At 39.9% G+C, this 27,994-nt stretch overlaps 2 protein-coding genes across 7 annotated transcripts; one reads left to right on the forward strand and one right to left on the reverse strand.

Moving 5' to 3' along the window:
- Positions 1–3: 3 nt before the first annotated feature.
- On the forward strand, positions 4–27,942 carry LOC111340388 (metabotropic glutamate receptor). Of its 6 annotated transcripts, XM_088736203.1 has the most exons (5): positions 4–560; positions 726–1,184; positions 13,380–13,498; positions 15,787–16,054; positions 23,226–27,942. In XM_088736203.1, exon 5 carries the CDS (start codon positions 23,290–23,292, stop codon positions 26,104–26,106), a length of 2,817 nt encoding a protein of 938 aa, XP_088592329.1. In that variant the 5' UTR covers positions 4–560; positions 726–1,184; positions 13,380–13,498; positions 15,787–16,054; positions 23,226–23,289; the 3' UTR covers positions 26,107–27,942. The 6 variants fall into 6 exon arrangements, with proteins under 6 accessions (XP_088592329.1, XP_088592328.1, XP_088592330.1 ...); XM_088736202.1 differs by lacking the exons at positions 4–560; positions 726–1,184 and adding an exon at positions 13,034–13,144; XM_088736204.1 differs by lacking the exons at positions 4–560; positions 726–1,184 and adding an exon at positions 13,034–13,144 and having other exon boundaries at positions 15,964–16,054.
- On the reverse strand, positions 5,091–8,008 carry LOC111340389 (uncharacterized). Its single transcript, XM_022947237.2, has 2 exons — positions 7,312–8,008; positions 5,091–6,668 (listed from the first exon to the last, which is right to left on the reverse strand). The coding sequence occupies exons 1-2, from the start codon at positions 7,421–7,423 to the stop codon at positions 6,277–6,279; spliced, it is 504 nt and encodes a 167-aa protein (XP_022802972.2). The 5' UTR covers positions 7,424–8,008; the 3' UTR covers positions 5,091–6,276.
- Positions 27,943–27,994: the final 52 nt, after the last annotated feature.

The raw sequence follows: 27,994 nt of genomic DNA on the forward strand, positions 1-27,994 counted from the left end.
TTCGCTCCAAATGGCATCGGATGGTTTTCTTTTTTTCGGTGATCGTTAAACCCTTCGTTAAACCTCAAACCTCATAATCCGTTCATGAAGGCCACGCTAGATAATTTTTTGCGCTGTCCTTAATCCTCTCTCACAAGGGGAGCTAACTATATTTCGTGCTCAATTGTAAACTCGAACTGCCGTTCAATGACTCAGATTTCGCAGATGCTGCTAGATGGTCTTTTCCAAAGTATTGACCGAAAGAGCACTGGACTAGAATTGTGACGAAAAGAAGTGCGGCGAGCAATGAACATGAGAAAACAAAGGGGAAAAACTTCCAAAACCTCCAATTCTTCGTCTTTGGATTAATTGAATTAGTACTAACTTGAATGACTTTGGCCAACCGTATTCGAAGTATTGTAGCCAAGTGCTAATGAGGCGTCTCAACCACTCGGCCCAGACCTTTCTCGCCAAACGGCGGCCCGCCATCATCGTAAGTCAAAAATTGTTTGCTTCGGCGCAAAATGTAGACTGACAGTTTAGACTCTACACTATACTGGTACGCCGATACTTCTCACTAGGTAACTATATTATTATTACTCAGCTAGTTAATGATTACTTGAGCGGTGAAGGACTGCCGTACCAGTTGAATCTTTGAAAGGTCGATCGTCTTTGACTGTTAATTCGAAGTGTTTGTTTTCGATAATTTATACTGACTCCCGTTTTCTCTCATTTTTCGTGTACAGCATCGTATTCGATAGTTCACTGCGAATTATCCCAAAGTGCCCAGCCGAAGTCAAAGTAAGCAGTAAGTGACGATGTGAAATCAAGAGCATTGTTAGATTTTACAATGGAATCTTTCGAAACAAATTTTGAACGACAGTGCAGCATGACAGAGACGACTATGGCAATCTTTATGGCAGCAACAACGACGACAACAAGTACAGAAACAACAACAGTGACAGTGCTCATGTCAGGAAAAATAGCAAAAACATCGTCAAAAGCAAAGGGCGACAATGCCAACAATACCACAGCCGGCAGCCATTAAGAGTAAGTTGAGCACTTTTTGCTCAATGATGAGAACGTACCGCATGAGATGTCACCTCTCCTCTCAAGATTATTGCTTGATTCCAAAACCTTTGCGGGAAAATTCGAAATCCGTCTTACGCTGGGATTCCAGAATTCAAAAGTATGGGACAATCATGGTAAGAAAATTTTCATTTTACATGAATCTGATTCCTAATGTGTATAATATTGCAGAATAATGTAAATTTGTGGATATCGTGGTACGTTCTGTGACATTTACCTTGGGTACATTATCACCAGAGGGTTGTCCCTCAGTCCAGTTGGATGTTTGGGTGGGATGGTTGAAGAGGAGGGGGGGGAAGGAGTCCGTTCCCCATCATACCCCAGGGCTTTCTTTGCTACTTGTCTGACAGTACCAAAATCCTTGCAACGACATGAGACATGTTACCGCTCAAACGGCTACCTTTTTTTGTGTGAGACGGGGCTCGGATTGGTCTAGAAGTTAATTTACATTCCCCCCCCCCCCCCCCCCCGCTAGGCCGCTCCCAGTAAAAGTTCCTGGATCTGGAACGTTAAGTTGGAGGGTTATTGACGAGTGACTTAGTTCAGTCATATCGGCTTAGAACACTTAAAAACTTTTAAAAACTGAGGTATTAGCTGAGAATAGGTAGACACGGCAGATTTTAAATTCTTGCTTATTTTTGCTACAAGCTACAGACGACTTTGAATTGCTTACGTATCCCTATCTAAACGCGTAAGAGGTTAGGAGCCGTTACGCAAACCTTCGACTGGATCTCAGGTCTGCACGGCAACAACGTTATCCCGACAGTGTCAACAATGGCAGGCAGCAAATAGGTTTGTCCTTGCCCTTAGCAGTTGAGATATGAAAAGTATGAAAAGCTCCCCGAAGACATTCCATTATTTGTAAAAGGAGACTTCTTTGGGAAAGACTTGTCAATAACTGAATTTGCAGGTGTAGATGACTCGGTCGAGGGCTTTTGCCAAGCGGGACACATTTAAGGGGATTAAAGAGTAATTCTACTCCATCAAGTTTTCCATAACAAGGTCGAGAAAGTTTCCCAGAGAAGCTTCCCTTACTGAAGTAAAGTGATAAATCGTATCCTTGGTTAAAGACTGATAGTTTCTAAAGAAACTGTTTGGGGCTGCGTCGGTGGGGGTAACAAAATAATTTGGATATATCAACAAAGTTGAAATGGTAAATTGGTGACCGTAACGATGACAAAAGCTGACGTTTCGAGCATTAGCTCTTCGTCGGAGCGAATAGAGGAATTGTGGGTTGTGTGTGCTTTTAAAGGCAGAAAATGGAGCTACGTATCCTTGGTTAATGCTTTTGCTAAACTTGCTTAAGAGATAATGCCGCAAAATGAAAAGATATCCAATCAGACTAAATCGATTGAATTGATACCTATACTAGGTCAGAAGAAAAGAGAGAGATAGGCTTCTAGTTGTTATTTCGATTATCCTTTTAAATATTGGATTCATTCCACTTTAGTTCGCCCGATGGAATAATTTGTCGGGAATCCGTCTTAAGAGTAATTTTTAATCTTTTCCGGTGTAGGTTGACACAAAAGATTTCGAACTTGTCATAGCTCGTCATCTAAATAAGTTCAATCTATTCTCGACCTTGAATTTTCACTCAAGCTGCCAGGACTTTTACATTCAATACAGTTCTGGGTTGAGTTTGCCTGCACTCTAGACCAACCCTGTTTTCTCAGTTTGCTTCACACTATATACAGGAAATAAAACTGAGTATTGCGTGGACCAATGTGTACAGAGACGTACGAATCATACCTCTTTTAGAAAATTCCGCGACTACTCATAATACAGGAAGCCAAACTGACATGAGCAGTTGTCAAGAGTGAGTAAATTTAAATTATTCTAATAGCTTAAACTGGCGCGGTGAAACCATAGCTCAGTGAACTGGGCGTTGTTTCTTCCGGTAATCCTTGACTAATCTGTTCGTTTTAATTATATTGAGACCTAGATTAAAGGTTTTTTTAGTCTGGACGGTTTGCTAAATAAATTTGTTGAAAGTCCCGCCCAGAGATTACAGGTTTCAAGAAGCAAACGTCGCGTCTGTAATGAGGAAGTGTCTTTAAACGTGTTAATGCGATAAGACGATAATGAGAAAGAAGATTTCAGTTATTTGTCACTGGTTCAAATCTCTTTGGATAATTCCAATTACTTTGGGAAGTGGAATAAAAGAAAGATTAGTTGCGAGAAGAGCCTCTACGTCCCAAATTCGGTAACTGCGTAAGCACGAAAACGGAAACGTTTGGTGGAAGTAGTCGGAGAAATCAAACCGCGGTCTTTTGGATGTGGTCTTGATGTCAACCTTGGGTCAAATTACAATTCTTCTTTAGATTATGATTTAATTGCTTTAGCGCTACGATTTTCTTTTTTATTTTTGCATTTGTTAAATCAAATTCAAAACAGGAAGATGAAATAAGTCTCTCGACTAGATTGGGATAGTTTTCTCTAGCTTTGGCAATTGGCTTTGAATCAATATTACCAATTTGCGACGATTATTTATTCGGTTCATAAAACCTGTCTCTAACAAATGTATATCCTGACTCAGTGCGTACCATAGGATCAAAGGATCTATGTAAAGCTATGGAAGCATCATCTGATTTATAATCTTTAATATAATTCCTACCAAGGTCACTAAGATCCAAGCACACCTCGTGAGGGATGGAATTACTTCTTGGAATCACTTCTTCTGTAGATTAAGTCGGAAGGCTGTTGCGGTCGAGAATAATTTAATTCGTCAAATCCTGGCCGATCTATTTCTATCCTTTTCCTAAACTGACCGTCATGCAAGTGTCGAGTTTAACTCGGTGATCACGTGATAAGTTTCAATCTTCTTGAGAACGAAAAGGAACACAAGTGCCTCCTCCCTCATTTCCCCTCCCTCCCCCTCCACGTAAGATCAAAGCTCGCCATACTGAGTGCGGGTATCTCTGAATGTTCGATTATTTTGTGGCCATATTTGAAGCCTATACAGTTATATTTCCTTCACTGAGGAACTAAGATGCTAGTGTTAAGCCAAAAAGCGGTTTTTCGTAAGTCACTTATGCGATGCAAACAGCTGGTGTTTTGAACACTTCAATTATATGTCTGCTGAGTGAGATCATTGTCGAGGAAATCCAAAAATACCCTCACGAATAAACATTCTATATCTTACTTACGGATTTACTCCAGATGAAGGAATTTCAATTTTTTATCCAATTTACACTTTGGAATGTTTTTTTTTTTTTTTTTTTGGAATCTGCAAAGACTCCTCGCATCGACCGACAAATTCATAAATCAATTTTCGCACTAGATTTCAACGGTGATGTTTTATGAAAAGATAGTGTTGATATTGGTATAAGGAAAATTAGCCAATCAGATGTGTAATCAAACAGATTCGGGAATCTGCACGTGCACGCGTTAAGTCTTCCCATTTATAACACAGGAAGGAACTCGGACGTCAATGCACACGCTTCACTGAATAATAGACATTTTTATGAAGCTTATTATTGCTTTTACTCTTGACCTCCGGACATCAGCGTTTTTTCTTTCTCGCGAGATCATCTTGATACTACATCACTTAGGAGCAGTATAAGTCTATAAGAACTGAGATCATGTTTCACTGTAGTATCCAAATACTTTGGTTCTACGACTATATGGGGACAAAGAATAAGCAGAAAGTAATGATTACATCAAATTTTTCTTTTAACTTTTTTCGTAATCGTCTGATTTTGCCTAGAAACGCTTAATTGAATGGAATCAATATAGGGACATAGCTGAAACAAGATAAGAAATCCTATTCAGAGGAAAAGGAAAATTAAGTCAAACTCTGCTTGCACGTCCGCCCTGAGGTGCCTTTATTGGTAGAGTGAATTATATTGCGTATGTTAATTAATGAAAGAGGGACGTTTATCCAAAAAATGAGCCTTAGCGGGACCTGGGGTGCAAACCAAAATGGAATTGTTAATTGGATCAAAGGTGTAGCTCTGAGTTCTTAGAAGATTATCAAAAGAAGTGGATCAGAATTATTTGGAGAAGGCAATTACTCACTCAAATCATTCATCTGTATTATATTTGATCGTATATCTGTTATCTCTGTGACTAGTATTCAGTTTACTCATTGTATTGCTAGTTTACACCCGCTAATACCACTGAACTACTCTTAAGTTGCTTAAGATTGCCTTGCTCTCTGGAAACAGCGCTTGAGCAGTGCATGTAGTTTCCAGGGAAAATCTCTCTGTTTTACTACATACGTTTAACATGACTTGTTCTTGACGCTAAACGTGTCTTGGTTCGTGTAACTACTCACAAATGACGCCTTAACAATTTCCCTCCGATCCTTTTTATTCTCGTCTGTCTTTCTGATTGACAAACTAAAGTTTCGAGAGGCCAAGCAATCCTGTGGCTTTGCAGATGGATATTTGGACGATTGCAGCGCGTCAATAACAGTTCCTTGATCGCGTGATAACAATGCTAATGGATGCTCTACCAACATTTGTCAGTAGCTCGGCTCCTCCTACCACTTAACTCCACTTTGCTATACATTACTCACGCGGCTGACTTAGCACATCATCAAAACGTGTAATGCTGACAGCTCAGATATACTAAACAACACAGCCGACATATTAATAGTCTCTTTGCCGTCATTAACCCCATAAAACCAGACAGTCTTAAATTAGATTATTCATATATTTAGTAAACACTAGAATTCAGATCGGGACAAGAAATTACGCTTTTTCCACCCATTGAGGAGATCTTAAATGCCTAAGGGCTTAAAACCCTTTTCAAGTCGATTTGAGTTCCTAACGATCTTTGTTACAATTCTACAGATAAATTGTTTTACCCTAGTGAGATACATAATGACAACGAACATTTTGCTTTACAAAATAAAAGAGTTGGATGAAAATATACATGTCATTTCGTTATTATTTAACGCAAATGTCAACCACGTTCCTAGAGAATCCAAATACTTCACATTCTTCAACAGAAAAGACGTAAATCGGCAATGGGAACTTAAATGGCAATTAAGAATTCCACGAATATTATAAATTTGTCTCGACTGCCTTTTATCTTAGAAATAAAATAAATTGTAAACAACTTTACCAATGGCATCAAAACACGGACACGGTATAAATGGATCAAATACAAAACCATTTAGGTAATTATCCGTTCATTCTGTCCTGTTTCTCTCTTCAGAATGTAAACGATTACGTGTTACTTCGGAAGACTTTGTTAAAAAGACTAGGTTTGTTCCGTGTGTGTCTCCAACTCTGTAGAAGCGCTTTGCATTTGTGTTTGTGTGGCTGCTTTTGCTTTGGCTTGCTTTTCTCGAAGTCTAAGCTCGCAGCAATCTTGAAAGCATCGCCTTTGTACTGGTCCTTGAGATTCGCAGAGGTTCAAACGCCAGCGAAATCCATGTGACATGCGAAGCGAGTTAGCAGCATCCATTCTGTCCGCCTGGACATTGTGCGTCTTGCGAAGTCGATGACTTGCAGACTTGTGGTGTTTCAGACCTTGTACCAGAGCCTCGATGTTGCATGTGTAAACTGACGACGTGTAGTCAAGTCGCACAGCCTTTCGTCCAAGTTTGCAGCACAGGGTAGTTCGTCGGCAAGCCGTTGGTGAGGTTTTATCTATCGAGGAGGAAACAGAATAAGCAATATCAAAAAAATCTGCAAGCATTTGCTCTTGGATTACTCGCGATCATTTAAGCCCAATAAAGGATTTTTTGGATTTTTTTAAGTGAATGGCATAGTAGCATTTCGCTACGAAATTCTGAAAAGAATGTCAACAAAAACATAAAACATGGGTAATTCGGGAACGCTTTGATCGAGTTCTGAACGGTACTTAAAAACACCACACTTGTACGAGATATTAGCCCACTAACTGACGAAGGCGCACATGGTCTTTCGGAATAATCTTACTCGTTCCCTGAACATCTTTGGTTGAACAATTTATCACTTTAGCTTCAGATGACATAAAGCAAGTCGATGGTAATGAGAAAAAGCTAATAAGACTATGTCGTTTTCAAAATGTGGAATTATTATTGTTATCTGGCTGTTGTCCTGGCTTTTTTTTTTTTTTTTTTTTTTGAAGACATTTCCCTTAGAATGGCTTCGGACAGTCTTCACAGTTCCTACAACAAGCTAGTGTAGTTTGGTAACCTCTATCAGATGAACGCGCGTAACGCAGTCTAGAACTAGAACATATTCCGTGTCCATAAGACACGTTTTAGAAATCGAACGTGCAAGAGCAGAAGACTTTACTGAGCTATACCTTTGTTTCGTCTTGTTCCTTCAGCAATTTCATTACGGTTCCCTTTTCTAGCTGAAGCGGCCAAAATGAAACTTAGAATTCCAATTGCAAGAAGAACTGTTGTTCGTCGCATTTCCAGTCTCACATAACTCACTTGGCTCCAAATTATTCATGAATTGCAGAAAGGCACGCTCTCTAGCGCACTCCGACTGATTGGGTCACCTGCAAATGGCTTCGCACTCTTCGCTTGTATCAATCTTTGTATAACACTAAGCAGGGCCTTCAAATATGATAACAGCGCTTAGTCACGTCGACAACTCTGGCTTAATATCCTTGAGCCAGCAGAGCGATTTGAAGTGGGGATAAATGCGACCTTTTACAAGAGTTTTGACTCTCTGCTGTGGTAAACTTAGCTCTTATATTGATGAACGATTCTGCGATGTTGGTGAATTGTTTTCGAGAGCGACTTGTACCGGAGCCAAGAACCACGCCGCTGACGTGCTAATTGTTAGCCAAGCGTACGTTTAATGTTTCTTATAAGGCTGTCACGGACGTATTCATCTGCCGTGTTTCCAATGAACTAAAACGTCTGCGCATTCGTCTGACTGCCGTATAAGCGCTGTTGCATGACCTGGCGTCGTTGAGTGACGGAAATCCAGGTCTCCCAGTGTTTTGACCTCAATCCACACTTGTGGTTAATATGCGTACGTCCTGTTCGTATCGCTCGCTCAAATGGTCGAATTAGAATTGCGTCGAGTATGTATCGAGTGATGCACAGCGAGAGATCTTTGTCATGGCTCGAAGCGTTTCCAAACAATCCTTAAATCTATGGTAACAGACTAAGACATGAACTACAAAGTATTTCATTCAATCTTTTGTTGTCTTTATCGAATTATTCATTTTGCAAATTGAACCTTTTAGAGCCGGTGAGCTGTGACTTGAGGTTATTGAGGGGCATGAAATTCCACTTCTAGAGACAGTATAGAAATCAAAGAAATGTGACGATGTACATCAATTTGTTTCAAGATTTTTTACATCCTTCAATCAAGTGGTAATCAGAACAAAAATGTGAAATTTATCCACATATTACTTTACAACGTACATGCTTAAGCTAGTAATATGTTGTCGGACTGTTTATGTCTTTCATCGATAACAGAGACAATAGTATGCAACGAAGGATGAAATTTCTCAGTCAATGACAGAAGCGTTCTTGGACAAAAGAAATTCCAAGTTTTTCAACATGAATCAAACCCTCTAACCTTCAAATCATTATTTCAGACGCTTTACATATGCACTTTACAAAACTTGTCGTTAATTGCAAGGTCAGGTAACAAGTTTCATGTAACAGCTGTCCTGCACTATTGACTGTGGAAGCTATGCGTTTGCGCAATGAATCACAAAAAAATGGGGGTTTCAAGCTTGATGAATTCAGTTAAAGGTGTAAGTTTTCAGTCAATGACAAAAGTAAACAATAGAACTTATTGTCCAGAATAAAGTTAAGTTTCCCAACACAAAAGAGTCTACATCTGTAAAGCCGGTAGTTTATCGATTTCAGTCCAATATATTTGAATGAAAATGTGAAACTAATCCTCTGTTCTCTGTTTGTCTAGTTACCGGAATTTGTATGTCTCCTTTTTATGATCACCACACACTTCGTATTTCGAGCAGAATCTGTCCGTCGCGGTTCCTGTTCGCAAGGTGCTGAAATCTACTTAATTAACACATCAGTGGTGTTTGACATATGCCAAATAGCGTGGTAGGGGTACTTAATTGCGCCAATTAATAATTTGTTCTTGAGAGAAACCTCAATCCCCTCTCTAATCGCTATAAAGAGGCCCTCCCTGGAATACTTTGGATGGGGTTTAACTATATTCCGAAATCTTATCCATATTTATGACCAAAACACAGCATCTTACCAAGACAGTTTTTGTTAGCCCTCCCTTTAGAGCAATTTTCAATTAGTGTCGAAAGTGATCCGGGATTGCTTTGGTTCTGCCTTACCTCACCAATGATTGGTCCAGAAAACTTTACGCCATCCTTTCAACCAATCAGATTCAAAGCTAAACCAATCTCAACATGGTTGCCCGCGTTTTCCCGCGTTTGAGGCAGTGCTTGTTTTTACTTCACGTTCTCATTGGCTCTTCATTACATTTCCGTTCGTCTAATTGGCTGCCAATAAAATTTATCGAATTGCACACCGAATTTCTCTGCATCATTCATTCTGTCACCTCTCTCAGTTGTAGCACTCTGCAACAAATCTTACCCTTGTAAGTTGGTGTTTTTCAGTGACGAAAAAAATGACATATGTGTTCATCTGCTTTCGTGATTACCTTAAAAACACTTAGCGCCGTCAAATCTTACCCTTTTTTAGGTTGGTGTTTTTCAATGGCGAAAAAAATGACATGTATTCGAGTGCTTTCGTGATTACCTGGAAAACACTTGGCGCCGTCAGACCAGAATGGTCAAGTGTTTACCAGTTTCTTAAAACTAAATGGTATAAAGAGAAAAGACCAAACTCAACCGCACGAGGAATACCTGAATAGCATCTTCATCTGAGTATCGTCTCTCGAGCACTGTGCTAGCGTGCACAGTGGTTCATACGCTACGGACTGCTGAGTGACAGATTGTAACTCAAATTTTAAAGTTTTCCATTTGTAATAATTTTTTGATCTTCTCAAGTTATATTGTGATAGTATCTTTACCCTTTTTGTTTTTGATAACATTTTAAGTTCTCTTTTTCTCACGCTTATATTAGGTCTATTCCTTCAAGTTGACTATACCTCTTTGCGGTGCGAAAATGCAAGGGAAATATCGTGACGCTGATCGATTCTTTGAGAAATATCAGCGGTGCAGCAACAGGAGTCTTGTTATTTTCGGCAGTTTTATCAAAGCTAGCATTGTTGTAGTGCAAATTTCGAACTCCCTTGAGTGATAATTGAGTACGAAAGGCGGTTTCGCGAAATTTTAGCCATAAGTAAGAAAAAAAAAAATCAACAAATTAAGACGATATTCTTTTTAACTCCGTCTGAGGCTTGAGCGGAAAATAATAGTATTGATCTTGTGAGGCCATGTTTGATGTTGACTGGTTGCTTTTGAATTTACCGGTCAACGGTTTAGTAAAATATCACAATAGCCCCAAAATGCGCATCATAACGGGAAAAAAAAAAAAAAAAACAGTACATCTCTATAGCGCCGGAAGAAACATCGACAAAAGGCTGAATAAAACAGAAAAATGTACGATTAGGTGTTGCGCTGGGTCGAGCACGATTATTAACGACTCCTATAGGTTTGCGTGCGTGCTAATTTGATCAGAGCATCCTATATAATCGTAGAAAATGCTTATGGTATCATGAGGCTATCAGATGAAGTTGTTGAAGGTTTCAAAGTGCTAGATTACGAGAGAGGAATCTCCGTCACCTCAGTGTACGCTGGAGAGGTTTGCATCAGTTTTGTTTGCTGATGTATAGATTAAAATTGATGGAATAACAAGCTTTGATTGGACACGCCGGAGAGAGGCCGTTGCAAGCCGCATGGAACTACATGGTTGATATCGATGTAAAAAAAAAAAAAAAAAAAAAAAAAAAAATGGTAAATTCTCGATGACTACCTGATTGGAATTATAGAGAAGTTTTACTTTCAGTTATAATTGCCATAGGTCACTTTGATGATCTCTTGAGATACTGTCGGTTTGGATGCGAAGAAATTAAGTGTAAAGTTATCTTTTAATGGGCAAACACTTTAAGAGTGATACTGAATTGTTTGTCAGTTCCCAATTCTTTTGTTGACTGGCTGTGCAAGATATGGACGCGTGGCGTGGGAAAGCTGTCCTTCCCTTTTCTGTGGAAACAAACGGAATGGTTTTCACTTGTTTTTGTTCGATTCGATGGATGATTGTCATCCATTTAGATGTGAAGAAAGTCTGTTTTGAGGACTTTATTCTAACCGAAATCGGATTTTGTTTTCTCAAGAAGCTTTTCTTTTACTTACATCGGAAAATTTCTCAGATGGTCTTAAATATTTATGCAAAAGCAAGCCGTTTTTGGGAAAGCCAGAATCTGAATGTAAAATTATTCACAAGCTTTCAGGTTTGAAATAATGCATTTCCGTTTAGAAATAAATATTTGAAAAAACTGAAGTCTTGCTCACAGCATAATGAGCTGCAGCTGGGTAACAAACAAGCGATTTGCCAATTCAAATAGTATATTCAATGAACAGTTTTGAAAAATCATTAGTTTTTTGACGGTTTTTAATCGAGCTGAAACTTTAGGTTATTTGTCATTTGCTAGCACTTGTGTGAGGAGGTTCCAGTCGAAATTCATCATTACAAAGATGCTACAACAATGATTTGTGTAGTTACTGTTTCAGTACTTTTAGTTGCAACTGACTATCTTCAGCGTAAAGGGGATCGCAAAGCACGAGAAGTGCTATTTTTGAAAATACTAAGACGAGAAGAGGAAACGAAACGTGGATGGTCAAACACTGTGCGTGCGCAAGAGTCTAAAAATTATATGGTCGGAAGTTTGAACTAGTGTAAAAAGGTTACATTTCTAACTATTCCAAAACGTGGGACATATGAAAGCAGGATTTTGGTGAAAAGTTGAATCTTGTTCTTGTTTTACTGTGAAATGACCTGAATGTTTTAAACGCGACGCCACGTTTCGGTGATGAAGGCAAATGACAGAACATTTCTCCACCCCTGCGGCTCTTCTCACTCTTCTACCCTAGTTCCCAGTCCACTGTCCGCGATAAAACATACACTTGCCGATATAGACTTTCCTTAGCAAATGCAAAAAACTACTTTGTGCTTGGGTTCTTGTTAAAAAAGCCTTGTTTATTATCGCCATGTTCGGGCCTAATGCGTTTCAGGGAATTGAACAATGAGTTTAGACGATATGCCGTATATAAACGTAAGTCTGTTGTTTCCACAACTCCTCGAGATTGAAAGATCCTTCATTTTCGTTTTCTGAACTATTGCCTTAAGGCGGTGAAAACTCACCGATTCATTTCTTCAGCACTCTTCTCATTTTACTCACCGGCACAACACAACAGTCCAACTGTTGCCTCTTGTATGTTGCCTCTTACAACAATGTCTCAAGTCCCAGACCCATATATTATTTTAATGGCGTCAAATCGTTTCCTCATTTTATCAGTTCTTGAACTTAAAAAAAGTCACATCTCTTACTTTTGGCTTTGTCTGTAGATAAAATTAGACGTACATTCATCCTATTTTTACCGATAGACAAGATATATACTGAAGATAGGCAATATAATCCATTAGAGTTTCCTGCGTAACAACTACAGAAGACTTCCGTGCTTGCGCTAATGAGAGCCGCGTTAGGTTTTATTTCTCTTTTTTAGAAGACTGTATGAAAAGATAAATTGGAAATACGCAAGGCATTGATTATTGAAAAACAAAACAAATCGCGGAAAAAAAGAAGAATAGAGAAAACCTTGCATTAGGATCGCTTAACATTTTGTCATGTTTGTAGACAGGAAGACATCATAATTTTGATCGGTTCACCTGTCAAAAATGGAAGACTGCGGAATAGAATTATTATGGACAGATATCGGCTAAGAATGGACAAAATATCGTGACAGTAAGTTTTTGGTGATGGCAGAGTGCTCAAAGCTGCTGCCATCTTTTCGAGTGGATAATTGCGTTCGTTTGACTAAAAAGGAAAGAAAGTCCATTTATATTTACTCGCACGTTTCCATAAATAATTTATGGCTTACATTTGAGGGAAATAAATGATTTGGTTCATTCAAATTAAGACCCGTACAGAAAACAATTGGTTTCCTGCATCCGGCCATTGAAGCTGATCAACTGGGGCAGACTTTCTTTGATGGCGTTTAGGTAACCTTCAATACAAAGTTGGGGTCTTGAATAGATCTACTCTTCCGTGGGCATTGTTTCCGCTTTGTGTGATAGCAAAAAGGTTCCCCCCCCCGATGAGAACTCATTTCTGTATCACAAATCATGCTCACAGCGCTTGAATCAACGCTTGATTATTGCAGACGAATCATGTCAATGATTGATATAATGTAATTTTTCGTTTCTTGTTTTGATTTTTGTCTTTGTTTCATATTAGAAAAAAATATTTGCGTGACTATGGATGGGGTTAATGCCCGAATACTTCCTGAGATGCTTCCCAGTCGGAGAAAATTTGTAAATACTCTTCCCTGATCTTCGCGGCCTCCGAGGCTTATGGTAAGTACACTTTAGAGTAGAGTAATTACTGTTCTGATGTTTATTTAGTTACTCTGATGTGATCGCTATTTACAACAACACGTATACATGTACCTCAATAACATTTAAAGCCTAGTTTTCGCTTTGTGTCGTTTTCGTGTTCATCCCTACTAAAATAAAAGCTTTTCCCTCTTCAGATATTTTCTGCTTAAAAATTCGTCACGCCAAATTGAAATTAATTATGGGTCATGCGACGTGTAAGTTTTTTTTTTTTTTTCTGTATTCTTTTCCCCTCAGCGACGTGAAAAGACAAAATACGTAAAATGTTTTTTTCATTTTGTTGGGAGAAGGATTGAAACTCCATTGAAAATATTATCAGCGTTCAGCTGTTTATTTTCTTCGAAGATTTGCAATATTTTTTGAACACCTGTCATCTCTGGCTGGACCGCTGACCGTTTTTAGCCAGATACAAGAACATCGACTCATACTTACATCAAGAAAACGGAAAGCGATGGGTCACGAATGACAACAATCGAAATTCCATTTTGGAACCTGTCTGGATTTGTGAATCATTGATATGTTGATGTTTAACCAGAAAGTCACGTTCGTGTATCAAAACTTCATTATTTTCCTCGTATTTAGGCTAACTGGAGACTCAATTTGTCGTTAACTGGATGTGCTCTTAAGTTGTCAAAAACACGTACAACTTCTCGAGGTCAAGAAACTCGCGAATATCGACACTGAAAACTCTCATCAAAACAAGTTATTTTAGCACTGTGAGTCCGACAGAAATTCGCCACTAAAAACAGCTTTTACGGCTCACGGCTCGTCCATCATTAATTAGACCTAGAGAACGTACACCAATCATATTCGGTCGGCATTTAATACCCGGTCCTTTCGTCTGTAAAAGAGCTTGTTTGTCATACCTCAGTCTGTGTCTAAACACAGTTCGAAATCCACCGTAGTCCGTTATCTGTTGTCCGGGCCGAACTATAAAGCTCGTGTTTCAGACTGATCCGACTTTAAATCCAGGTTACGATCGTAACATTTGTTTTCTCGCCGCTATCATCTCCAATGTTAAGTAAAGTTTGAGCGCTCGGTTTTACTGATCTGTCGTCCGTCAATTAGGATTAAAACTCATTTTAGTGTAGAATGAACCATAGGCGACCCAAGCGTGCTGTGTGTAACTTTTGGGCATCTAGTAAAATAAGGACTGGATTGGATTCGTAAAACATGGATTGGATTGGTAAAACATGGATTAGATTAGTAAAACATGGATTAGTAAAACATGGATTAGTAAAACATGGATTAGTAAAACATGGATTAGTAAAACATGGATTGGTAAAATGAACGCTAAACAGGGCGAGTTACATTTAATCTTACTTTTAGTAGTATTTTATCATACTTTTTTACTCTTACTTTTCAACCAAATTATTTGACACAAAATAGACAGTTTCATTTAAATACTGATGTTGCCTTTGCCCACCAGCAGGTGGTTTCAATCGAAAATAACATTCCTTTACCATTGTTTTATTTGCGTGGAAAGTGACAGTTGTGAAATAGCTGACAAAAAACCGCAAGCGACTAAAACGTGACGCTTGAGTAACCGTACACGACTAAAACGTGACCCTAGACGGCCCAGAGTAACCGTTTCCTTCTTTGATTTCCTTCGCTAAGATTATGCAGTGCACGGAGTATTCTAAAATTTGACTAAACCTTACTTTTGCTGCTCTGAATCTTACATTTATTAGAGATCAGAAACTCCACCAACGCCCGCTCCACCGAAATTAATATTCCTTTCTCAATCCTAGCCAATCACATGGTACTTTCCAAATTATGGAAAGTTGACCTTGACTGCAAGGTAAACTGATATTTTCCCAATCTGCATGAAATACTGAGAAAGCTTTCTGACATCTAATAAATGTGACCAAATAAAAGACCATCCAGGGGATCGTTAGGAAATTTGTTACGTTTGTCCGATTGTCAAGCAACACCGTCTGGGGAGTCGTGCGTGTAATTCGACCTGATGCGCTGTGGTATTTGAATCCCGTAGTAAGGGCAAAAGGATACGCGTACCTACAAAACGATTTAGCCAGAATGGGTAGTAAAACGGAGCGGCTCTCAGATCGATGCAGCAGAATTTGGAAACTTTTGCCACTGGAAAGGGTAGGTAATAGCTAAGCACTCTCGCGGGTGGAAATTTGAGGGGGATCGGTCGCCTTTTGTGCAATTTATCGGCCTTCGAGTGGCGACGGTTGGTGTTCGGGACCGGTTGAAGTTTCCAGCCTTGATTTTTTTTTTATACACAGTTGACCGGTAACACCACACGCGTTACAAAGAAAGTCGCCAAAACAGCGTTAAAAGGACCGTAAACGACAAAGCAGCAACGGAAAAAAGGAAAGGAGACTTCATACGATATATTCCTCGCTTTTATTTTCCTTTTTAATTTTTTCTTAATTTTTTTCATAATTTTTCCTATTATACAGTTGATTGGTGGTGACACCGCACGCTTTACAAAGAAAGTCGCCAAAACAGCGTTAAAACGACCGTTGGCAACAAAGCGGGTACGGAATAAAGGTAAGGAGACTGCACATGTTTTATTCCTCGCTTTTATTATCCTTTTAAATTTTTTTGCTTCTTTTTTATTTTATAATTTTTCCTTTTTTTAACAACGCATACGTACGCTTGAAATTCGATCTTAAAGTGCTACTGAAACGAAATTTTCGTATCTGAAATATTTGCTCTAACCTGCAGTTTTGAATATGCTGATCATCATGAGATAATTTGCTTTGGCCAAAAAGAAGCGAAAGATATCCTTTTTAACCGTTCAAATCAAAAATTTTACACAAAACCATGTCCGGGCCCTGGTACCGAGCGAAATGGATTGATGACGTCACTGGTTGCGTTCACTCCGATAGCGTGGTTTATTTCACTCACTGTTTGTTTGTATTCGTGGGCGAAGGAGATGGCAGATATTGGAGTTTTGTCAAGTGAATCTTCTTCTGAACGAAGCAAAGTTGTCTCCAGTAGCGAAGAGGAAGATGGTGGCGTAAAATGGGGTTGACAAGCCTACACGACTCCCAAGCGTGTGTTTAGAGTAGCCTATTCAAAGTTTAGCCCTCACGAGTATGTCTTTGAGCGGCTGCCCTCTTTTGTAAGATACGGGCGGCTGATTTTTGTATAGTTCACTCAGTAGTGGTTGTGTTTCTATTAAATGCCAGTTTTTCATGAGAATTTGCTTTATGTGTGGCACTGAGTACGTGCATCAGGGATTGCGTCTTTTTCGAATCGTTCGCCTTTGTAGATGTACAGCTATTTTTTTGACTGTCTCGATCGTTAAGTTGTCTTGATTGCTTTCAGCTTGCGCCACGCGCGCTGATTCGATCGTACTACAGTTCTTAGTGTTCAGTGTTCCAGCCATTTTGGCTCGTTTTCTTTTCTTTATTTCGGTATTAAAACGACCGATTTCACGTTCATAGAAGCACATGATCGCCTTTACTGTTTCTTGCTCCGCGTTGTTAAGAATTTGCTTTATCTCATTTTTGAAATCCTCGTCTGCTCTTATTTTGGCCCTCGCCCTATATTGTAGGGATTCTGGGCATGTTCTGCTAGGCATTCGGTACAGAGGGATTTGTTCGTTATCCTCAGACTTGCCGAGTAGATCATCTTTAGTGGCGGTGTCGTACGAGGCTTCCATGTTTTCTTCATTCTCTGAATGGCATTGCTTGGCCCGGGGCGTTTAGTAGCCCATCTGCCGTAAAATTGTCTTTCGACATTTTCTGTAGATGGTCAGGCAAGACTGCGGTTTCGATCCTAATCTTGTGGATCTCGTCAGTTGCCGATTAACTAAATAGACTGGTAGAGATTCGTTCTCGATATCAGTCGGGAATTTTGCTCCCTATCCAGGCGAACCTCTCGCAGATAGCCAAGATGCCGATGTGGCCGCCAATGAATAAGACGAGGATGGCATTTTGCCCGAAATCCTCTTTTTCGGCCTCTCAACATGCAAGCCACACTCCATGCTTTTACCTTTCTTTCACAGAAGTACACAACCAGTGACGTCACAGAGCTGTTTTGGCCGCGCCAAGATGGCCGTCAATTTTGATCTCAGCGGGTCAACTTCGAATGGTTAAAAATGTACTTTCCGCTTTGCGTTGGCCCCAAAAATGTACACAGCGTTTGCAAATAATGTTCAAACTCTATTATGTTGCAAAAATCTCGGATATGAAAATTACGTTTCAGTAGCACTTTAATATGTTAGTTATTGCCGTTAATGAACTTTACACCCAAAGTCACACACCAGACAGACTGAAACCTGGGTCACACACAGTACGCTTGGGTCGCCTGTGAATGAACTGACAAGCACGTTAATGTTCGTTGAAAAGCCAGTGTTTTTAAAACAAATACCTTAAATTACTGATTAAAATACGGGAAGCTCAGACATACTGTTTGCCGATTATATTATGCCGGTCAGTCTGTCAAGTTGTATGTTAATTTTACTGCGACAGATTTTAAATGCTGATTCAATAGAAGCTGTTCTTTTGCCTTAACATCATTGTCTACTTATTTGTCCTGGTCGATACGTGGTCTATATTTTTGCGTTTCTTGGTTAATTTGCTTCCCATCACGGGCCCCGTGGGGACTGTTGTCATAGGGATGGGTTTCGATGGGTTCTACCGTTAGCAGTAAAACGGCCAAAGCATTCTGCCTTTAGGTGTAAAAATTGACAAATTTGAACCGTTTGTCGTAAAAATTTTTCCGGTGACCGCAATTTTTTATTTTTAATAAGAACGTCTAATTTTGGAGCTAAGGCTGGACGTTCTTATTTCATTTATTTATTTATTTTTTTTTGTGATTTAAGCCTGAAAACGTTCTTCATATGTTCTTAAAGTTGTGTGGTATAGTATTTCAATAAACGAATTAAGTTCGACTACAAACTGAGTGTATCGTGCATTTAGAAAACCGCATTGTTACTATTAAAATGTATTGAGTTAATAGTCCTGATAGACCATGGTTTTGCATTTCTTTTACCTTTACTTACACTTCTCACAACTGAAAAAAAAAAAAAAAGGAAAAAAATCAGCAAAAATAAAGACTCTCAGCCTCGGTACGATCTTACTGTGTTCTAAAATTTTTGGTTAATTTCAGCCTGCACGTCCTTGACGAAAAGGGTGTGTATCGGCCAAGATTTTAACTGTCAGCCGGGAAAGTCATTATCCCACTGAGATCCACAGAGAGTTATCTTGCGTACCTTAAGCTGAACACCTCCACGTTTTACCTGGCTGGTTTATGTGGCATTTTTTTTTCGTCTTTTTGATATCTGAGGTGTTATTCTCTATAGTTTGTATAGCAGGTGATGGATACAACATGAAAATGCAAATGCAAACAAAGAGTCGTTCCGCTGGAGGTTTGCAGGCAATGTTTAGCAATGTTTTTACTTTTCAAACACCACGTATCACTCATTTTCTAGAAACAGTACGTCTGGACTGCCTGTGGTGAAAGAAAAAAAAAAGGTTAAGAGAAAATGTTGAAACTTGACTCCTCATGTTAAGTAGCTTGTTCATTTTGTTTACATGTAATCTTCACCTCAATGACTGCGAGCCATGATTGGGCCTTCAACATTCTTGTCATGTTTTTAGGGAGTTCTCAGTAGCTTGTTTCCGATGAAAGCATAGGCCTTAGTTAAAATCTGCTCGTGGCCTATGTTGCATTAGACGTCTGGTAACCGTAGCGGAGTTCTCCTTGAACGGTAAGAATTCGGGAATTGTGTTGTAAATTCAGTTTTTTTAATTTGCGCAGTATGTGCAGCAGTTAGAGTAGCTGGCAGAACAAGTCTTTATTCTTCTGCAAAGTAAGCACTCTGCTCCATTGTCACGCTCAAGTTTATACTAGATGTTGTTTCGTTGGAAGGTTTTGGTATCAGTTGTGTATCCAGTCTTGGCTTAACTTGTTAGCAATCTCTAATACAAAGGCTACAAAAGTCTCTAGAAAGTCATTATTGGTTCTGCATTCGCTACAACCAGTCGATCATTAGCGCTCGCAGGAAGGTCACTCTGCAAATATAGCCAGGCGTAATCTAATTTTGAATGTATTTTCGTTATACTCACACGCACACGGTGAAAACATCCTTTTTTTTATTTTTCGAAGATAGTTTGAACTCGTTTCGAAATCACTGGCAATCCAAGACCTCTTCATTTGGAGTGCAGCATTTACTGACCACGTTTAATCCACTACGCTATTGGTTGGTAATTTGTGCCGTGATAGAGATGTAGCATCATGACAACAACCGCGACTGAGGTCTTAATGGGTTTTACTAGCGGCGTAAAGAATGGAAAGTGTTTTTAGAAGACCTGTTATTTTGATGGTCTTGTTCACAATTTTTGGTGAACGATTTTTCTTAAGCGCATTTATCTAAAAAAAAAATACATTAAGCAAATCTATTCCCTCAGACCCCAATCTTCTCAGTGCATGTTTTCGTAAGAAGATATATTTTGACGAAGATTAACCGGTTAGTTGCACGCGCGGACCATTACATGTAATTATATCGTTAAGCTTCATCGCAGTGACAGACAAACATTCTGAACATGACATGCAAGCCTGCGATAAAGCGTGAAATATCTCTTTTTCATCTCGATTTCATGCGCGAGGATAAGCTCTAAAGAATTTCTTTAATAATAATCAGAAGTCGCAAGGAAACGAATTAAACCGGTGTTCATTTCTGCATAGAGGACTACGCCTTGTTACCTTAATTATGCAATCCACAGTATTAGTTCAGGAACTTTATCCACTGTATGATTTCAGCAGTCTCAATTTGTTGCTCCGTGTATTAGCTCATGTCGGAGAAATGTGATTTATAGGAAATCCATAACTGCGCTCATTCTTACGATGGAAAGATGAAACATGTCACACCAAATTCAGTTTGTCTAAGATGGTTTTAAAGCGCATCGTTTTGCAAAGACGGTTGAATTGAAACCGTTCTTCCAATCCAGCAATTCAGTACAGCATGCAGAAAACTGCATAGAGCAACGTAGCATAGTTTAAAGAAGGCTCACTCGTCTCCATACCTGATTATTCAGCCGGTAAGGATCAACCTAAAATCAACACTTATGTCAGTAAGTCACCTAGACCGTCACGAACTCTTCGGAGGTAATTTTTGAACGTTTGGAGGGCGAACTTTTAGTGAGCGTCATGACAAATTCTGATACTGTCTGTTGCATTCGAGAGACTAAACTTTTCAAAGAGTAGTCGGTGAAGGGTAGAATACAATAAAAGTTTTAGGCTTACTTCCTTAGCTCTAACGAAAAAGATCAGCAGGTAGGCTCAAACAACTCTATGGCATTATCGAAAAAAAAAAAAAAAGAAACTCAGTTTTATAACGTTGCTTTACGAATGACTTTCGGTTGAAAGTCACAAACAGGCGAAAAGGAACGTCACGCTGAAATTTTGGGAATTTGCACGAAAAGGGTATTTGATGTACCGATATTACATTATGTTTCCCTCAAGAAGTAGTGCAAAATGGTTTGATTGCTAAGATCTCTAAACAATTCTTTGAAAGTTAATCATTTTTACCTAAATAGTGTTTTCGTGGGATGAAGAGTTCTTTTATTTTGTGTTTGGTTTGCAACTGAGTTAATAACTCAGGAACAACCCCTGTGATCAGTTCTGATCGTGGAAAAACATCTAAACCAGAAGCTATAGATAGATTTAATTTTCGCCGCTGATAAAAAACTAATTCGTAGATTAACTTCAAAGGATCATACCTAATAAAATTAACATGAAAGAAAAACACAAAAGGGTCATCCATTGTGACCAAACATCACCGAATTTTGGCCTGTTCTCCATTTAGTCCTTTTTCGAAAAGGTACAGCAACATTTTTTAGTGGAAAGCTGTACGAAAAAAGTGCCTTTAATTTACCCGAATTCTCTGCTACTATTCTGTTGTATGAGTGCACATCTGAGAAACAGTCTCCTCTACTCCTTCATACGTTAAAGATCTATAGTCACTACTGAGTACTGTTGATATGCTGTGATATTAAAGGAAAATTGTCAATTGTTTTCCATACTATCTGATGACCCTGTGGACATACACAAATATTCCTGCAAGTTCTTCCTCAAGTAGAAACACAGTTTCTGATTGCAATTTTTTTTTAATTTAGCAATGTTATCGGAGAAAATTCCAGTGTTTAATTGCAACGAATAAGTTGACGTCGCGGATTACGAGTGTAAGATCACAACGAAGAGTATTTATTTCTTATCTTTTTCACCTTTTTCGTCATCTCCACTCCTACTAAACCAGAAGAGAACGCGGACATTATTATTAAATATTCCTTTGCTAATCTAAAACATAAAACAGAGAAGAATTCAACCTTCGTCCATTAAATAGCTTTAGGCAGTGATGCGATGTTTCTAGAACAACTAAACACTCGACACACCTTGATAAGTTTATTAAAGAACAATTAATATCCGGTCTGACATTTTAGATTGTCGTGGATATGTTGCAGTTATTTTCTTGTCAAACAAGAGTCGAAATGGTGGAATCATGATTCAATTTCATCTGTGGGCACTGTCGTTTTTATCAGCGCTCGGGATCAACCAGAATAACTTTAATCATGGTCTATGTTTTACAGCTGTATTATAATTTTATGCAAACACATTTCGTCTAAACTCTCTTCAGGGATTAAACTAAACAAAAACGTCTCTTTTGTGTGTTTTGTGCCCTGCGATAGTGCCCATAGGGTAAAAAAACAAAGAAACACCATCGACTCGTGTCAGCTCTTAAAACCATTGCTTTGTGCGGTGAGTAAATATTTGGTGGTCCGCTCTGTTCAGCACGGTTCTGTTTCCAGGCCTGTCCTTCAGACGAAACTCACTAACACGAAAACCAATTTCCAACTTTATGTAAATTAAATACAAGGAAGGCCATCCAGGCACCGTTCATTGACAGATCACCTTGAGTAAAAAGAACCTCACACGTGCACTTTCATCTCTAAGCACCTCAGCTCTTACTTGACCCTTCTCAGTTTCTTTTTGTGTTTTGTTTTGATATAATCCTATGCATTTGCGGTCACAAAGAGTCCCAACATGCGTTTTTGTGTCATGTCGCAGTGAGACAGTGATAAATTCAGGGGGCGCCTGAAAAAAAAAGTTCATGCGTTGAACGATAGTGAGTTATCTGCTCTCGTAATATGGTGCGGGTAGTATTCTTTCGTTAAACCTACGACATGAAGCGCGAGTGAATAGAAAACCTGATCAAAAGAGTTCACATTTCTTGATTTATGTTTAAAAATGAACGAGCAGCTGCCCACAGGTCTTACTAAAGCAAGATGTACTTATGATAATTACCTTTATTATGTTTGTTTGGGGTTAAATGCAAATGCTCTTGATCTAAGAGAGCTCGATTGTCACTAGCTGACACTGATTCATTCGGGTGTCAAGATATATGTGATTCACAACGAAGGGCAAGTCTTCAATTTTCAGTCTTCCTGTAGAACTAATGGGTATAATACAAAAATGAAATTTAATATAACCATTATTCATCCATTCCAATCTGCTTTATAATTCAAGGTACGTAGATCTTTTTCATGTACAAACAAATCAGAAGCCTTTTTTAAACAACAGCATGCACTAGACATGGGAAACCTTGATTATACTCATAATTCGCGCAATCATCCAAATTATCTGGTGATTATGAATTGAGTAAATCTTTTCATTGTTCGTTGAACTTGGTTATTTCATTTGACTTTATCAGGCTCGCCAGACGAAGTCCATGGTTCTCTTCCTGATTTAATTTCTGCACGAAGGACGAATTCGACATGGAAGCATTTAATACGAGAGCGGTTTTCATCGTGCTTGGGTTATGTTGCTCGCTTTGCATTAACTTCACTTGTGCGAACGGAGACATGAAAAAGCCAATTGTCGCCGGTCTTGTTCCCGTGCATCAGAGGGAGAATGGAGACTCGTGTGTTAAACCAGACTTACGCGGCATCTTGACGGTCGAGGCCATTTTGTTTGCTGTGAACAAAATCAATGAGAAGAAAATTATTTCTCCAAACAAATCATTAGGTTATGAAATCAGGGACACTTGTCCTCGGGCGGATAAAGCTGCCATGGACCTGGTGGTTAATTCTCACCGACCTAAAGATCAGTTTCTAGCTGCAGCTGTGGGCGATCTACCTCAACAGCGTGACGATACTGACGCATTTTACCGCGCATTGCTGATCCTTTTCACCGGCCAAACGCCCCACATGAGCTGCATCGCTTCGACTTACCAAGTCAAGAGAAAGCTAGATCTGATATCTCGCACAGAGTTTGTATTTCATGCAATCGCGAGGGACAGATCCAACCTAAGGGCGATTGTTCATCTAGCGACGCGACTGAACTGGACATATGTGGGAGTAGTGTACGACAACAGCCCTGAGGGAAAGTACACGGCAGACCTTCTTGAAAAAGAGGCCTTAGACAAATTTGTCTGTATCGGTAAAAAGTATTCGCTGGCATCAAATGCGAGCGAAGCACAAGTCCAGACATTGATTACCTCTCTGAAAGCTGAGAAAAATTTTTCAGTGATTGTAATGTTGACCTCAAAGCTCCTTTTCAAGAGCATCATTGACGAAGCATTTAAGCAGAAAATTAACGATGTAACGTGGATCGGAACCGATTCGTCATGGGACAACGCGGCCGCATTTTCGATCGAAAATACAGCAGCTCAAGGAATGATTAAAGTTGGTACGTCCGCAACGATTGTAGAGTTTAAGAGTTATCTTCAACAATTGATATCAAATCCTGGCCGTAACAAATGGATTATGGATATGGTGTCCTTAGGTCCAGCCTCTCCTGAACCAGATACGAAACCAACTGTGAGAACTACAACCAGTCCCCAGACCCAGCCACCTGCAGCTACTACTCCTCAAAAGAGTAACTCCACCGAAAATAGTACGGCGCCTCCATCTACAGTTCCGCCTGCACCGTCCACATCAGCCCCAACTACTACCCCTTCTGTGGTACCCACTGTCGTCCAGTTGAACACGACTCTGCTGGAGCAACTTGTGATTGAGTTAAAGTCGATGGCATACAGCGCCACCTGCACTATTGATTCTATTTTTGCCGTGGCTCACGCTCTCTCCGCACGAGAAAAGTGTAAGACAAACTGCCCAGAAGTACACGACTTTCACAAGTTCATCCAGAACGTAAACTTTACAAGCCTTAGTGGTCAAAGGGTACGTTTCGACCCTCAGAGAAACTTGAAAGATGTTGAGTACAAAATCGAAATACTACAAACTCCTGGAAATGGATCGGCCGAATCAGCTCAAGGTCGGACATACCTTAAGCTCAATTCTGTTGGAACCTGGAAGCAATCAGGTACAAAAAACTCAGAACTGACTATGCGACCTCTGACAGGGATTCAGTGGAATACAGAGGAAACCAAGGTACCAAAATCCATCTGCCATGATCCATGCAAACCTGGAAAGTTCAAAGCCTTGAAGAAAACCCGAGGCGAGTCTGAGTGTTGTTGGCACTGCTTACCATGCGCGGAAAATTTCATCAGTACAGAGGACGAGTCATTAAAATGCACTCGTTGTCTATCGGGATCCACAGCCAACGCTGCAAAGACTGAATGCATCACCCATTTTGAAGACTACGTTTATTGGAGCGACGCCGGCAGTCTGGTTATGTTGTTCATCATGGTGGTGGGAATCTGTTTTAGCATCTACGTTGCAGTAGTGCTTTTCAGAAACAGAGACACGCCTGTGATGCGTCGAGCCAGGAATGCTATGCTAGTTCTGTTGCCTTTTGTTGTTATACTCTTCTTGATTCCAGTCCCCCTCCTCAGTAAACCCAACACCTCCTCCTGCGAGGGTTATCGAGCGTTCTTCATCATAGCACTTGGCATTCCTTTAGCTGCCCTTATAGCTAGATGCATATTCGTTGAAAACCGGTACTACGACGCGGAGGGTCAAATCAAGGAGAGCTGGGGACAGTGCATTTGCACTCCGCGCATTCTTTTTGCCATAGCAACAGTTCTCATCCACATAGGTGTTATAATTGTCATAGCGATTTTTCTGCCAAACGAGATTTTACGCCACCCCACAGATGACCCTTTTACTGTGTACATCGAGTGTTCCATCCACGAGGGATTCGGTTTCTTGGTCGTCATTTTCTACATCATGGCGGTGGCCACCGTGTATTCGATCATGTCCATGAGCGAGGAAATCACCCCCGAGAATGACATGGAGGTGCGCTGGACGTCGCTTTGCATGTTTAACTGGTACGTGATCTGTTTCCTCTACGTCACGATTAATTACGGCGTGAATGGAAAAGGAAAGATCTTTGGCTTGGCCTTTGTGGATTTCCTATTCGCAGTCAACATCTTAGCTTGCATCTACCTCCCCAAGTGGTATGTAATCTTGTTTCAACCAGAAAAGAACCAGGCGGACGTCTCGCCTTGGACCATGTACGTTAAAACGCAGGAGAAAGTGTCTGTGCGTCTGTCAGGAGAGGAGTCCCCCGTGTTACCAAAACGTGACCCTCTGGCCAGTACAGCCAACGACCATACTAAAGGACACAACGACGTGGACGTTGACAATAATGAGTCCAGAGGCCTTGTTTATGACAAGGATACGGATGTGTAAGGACTGGACACGTCTCTAAGATTTTATAATTCACCGCAGAGCGGGAAGAACTAAAACTGATAATAGCAAAAGGATACTGAGATATTTTAAATGTAGGTCATATCTGCTTTAATTGTTTGTCGCATTTTTTTTCTGCACTGACGATACCTATTGTGCATAGCCACAATGACATCGTCGAAAATTGGCCAGAGGTGATGTCAGAAAACAAACGATACATTAGCGAATAAGTATTCAATCAAAAATTTTAAAACGGTCACAGAATGCTTGCCCTGTTTGGATGATACAAATTACGAATGGCTCCGATTTGGATACGAATAGGTCATTTCGTTTGACTCGCTGCTGTTCCCACAGTTTTCTGGGTCGATATGGTGTCACTTCTCCTAGAAACTCATGTTAGACAAGTCAGAAATCTTCTTCCAGGTGGTCAGTTAGTTCGTACAGTGGTACACAGCAGTGCAAGAAAAGGCGAGATTGTATTTTGGAACCACTTTTAACTAACAGTTCAGATCCCGGTTGTTCAAAGGTTGCATAACGCTATCCATTGAGTAAACATTTATCTGGTGGATAGCGCAGTTCGTTTTGTTTACACTTTTCCACCGGATAGCGTTTCATCCGTTGCATAGTGTTATCCCCCTTTGAACGACTGGACACAGGCTGTCATTTCGTAGAGGTCTAGGAGCCCCGGTGATAATAATGTTACATTAGTTAATTCTTTTTTGGAAACGAAACTGTTTTGAATATTTTGTATTACTGGACTACCGAGTCTCCGACGATTTTAAAGTACATTCTAGGTTACTTAAGGCTAGAGTTACTATTAGTTATTCAGTCGTGGAGAGCTTGAGAGACATTTTGTCTTGGAGGATATGGCTTAGGTTTCAACAGCCTGCAGTGCAGGCGTATCATTAAGGCGAGTTAACGTCACCATATAAGCTCGCGATCGTTTTATCGACCAGCCGGCCATATTTGATTTTGAGTTAAAGCGGACGATGGGGGGAGGGGGCGGAGAAAGGTGAGAAGACCACCTTACCCACCCTCCTCATTTCTTTTGACCGTCACTCAACCCCTTGGCACGAATTACTTTCTCTCCCCAGCCTTCTGCTGCGGTAAAAAATCAAAGATGGTATACGCAATTTTCACGAAGAAAGTACTGTGCATTCGCTCGCTAAAACTACGCCTGATGCGGGCTAAGGTTTCAATAAGCGACGAATGAACGAAAGCGTACGCGATAGTTCCAGATGACTTTATGGGTAATGGTAGTTTCGTTGTCTGATTAAATTCTTGATACTACCCTTGTTTGGCGATGGGAAGCTTGAAAGAAGAAAAAGGTCGTAAATTCATAGGCTCCATTTTTTTCTGAAAAAATTCAGCCTGTAAACTGCGATGAGCCAATGGTAAAGAACCTTTACCCGTGAAATTATCTGGCGACATCGCGCATGTTTCTACGCTTTCGTAGGACAACCTCTTGGCAAAAAGCTGTATGAATGATATAATGACTCTAAGATGTATAAATTTATTCTGAAAGTGATACGATTGAGAAAACCTCGATTAGGAAATCAGAAATATCTTTGTAGCTTTGCAGCAATTTTTTGCAAGGTTTCAGTCTCAGCACACAATGTAAGAGAAATCGATCAGATTGTCCGCAAAAATCTTACCGGAAATTGTATTGAATACTTTCGCAGGTATCACAAGAGAACGTGTTTAAAAGTTTGCGAGGTTCATATAAAACATAATGGTTGCAGGCGTTAATAGGCCGCTTTAAACGATAGACGAGATGTAAGCTGAAATCTTTCTAGATTTTTTGTATAATTTACCGGTACTGAAACTTTGCCAATCCCGTGAAGTTGTGAAGTTGTTTCGTCGCACGGGCCACGCAGGTATGTCGAGCAAC

This window comes from Stylophora pistillata, chromosome 10 (assembly GCF_964205215.1).
Source record: "Stylophora pistillata chromosome 10, jaStyPist1.2, whole genome shotgun sequence".
Lineage (NCBI taxonomy): Eukaryota > Metazoa > Cnidaria > Anthozoa > Scleractinia > Pocilloporidae > Stylophora > Stylophora pistillata.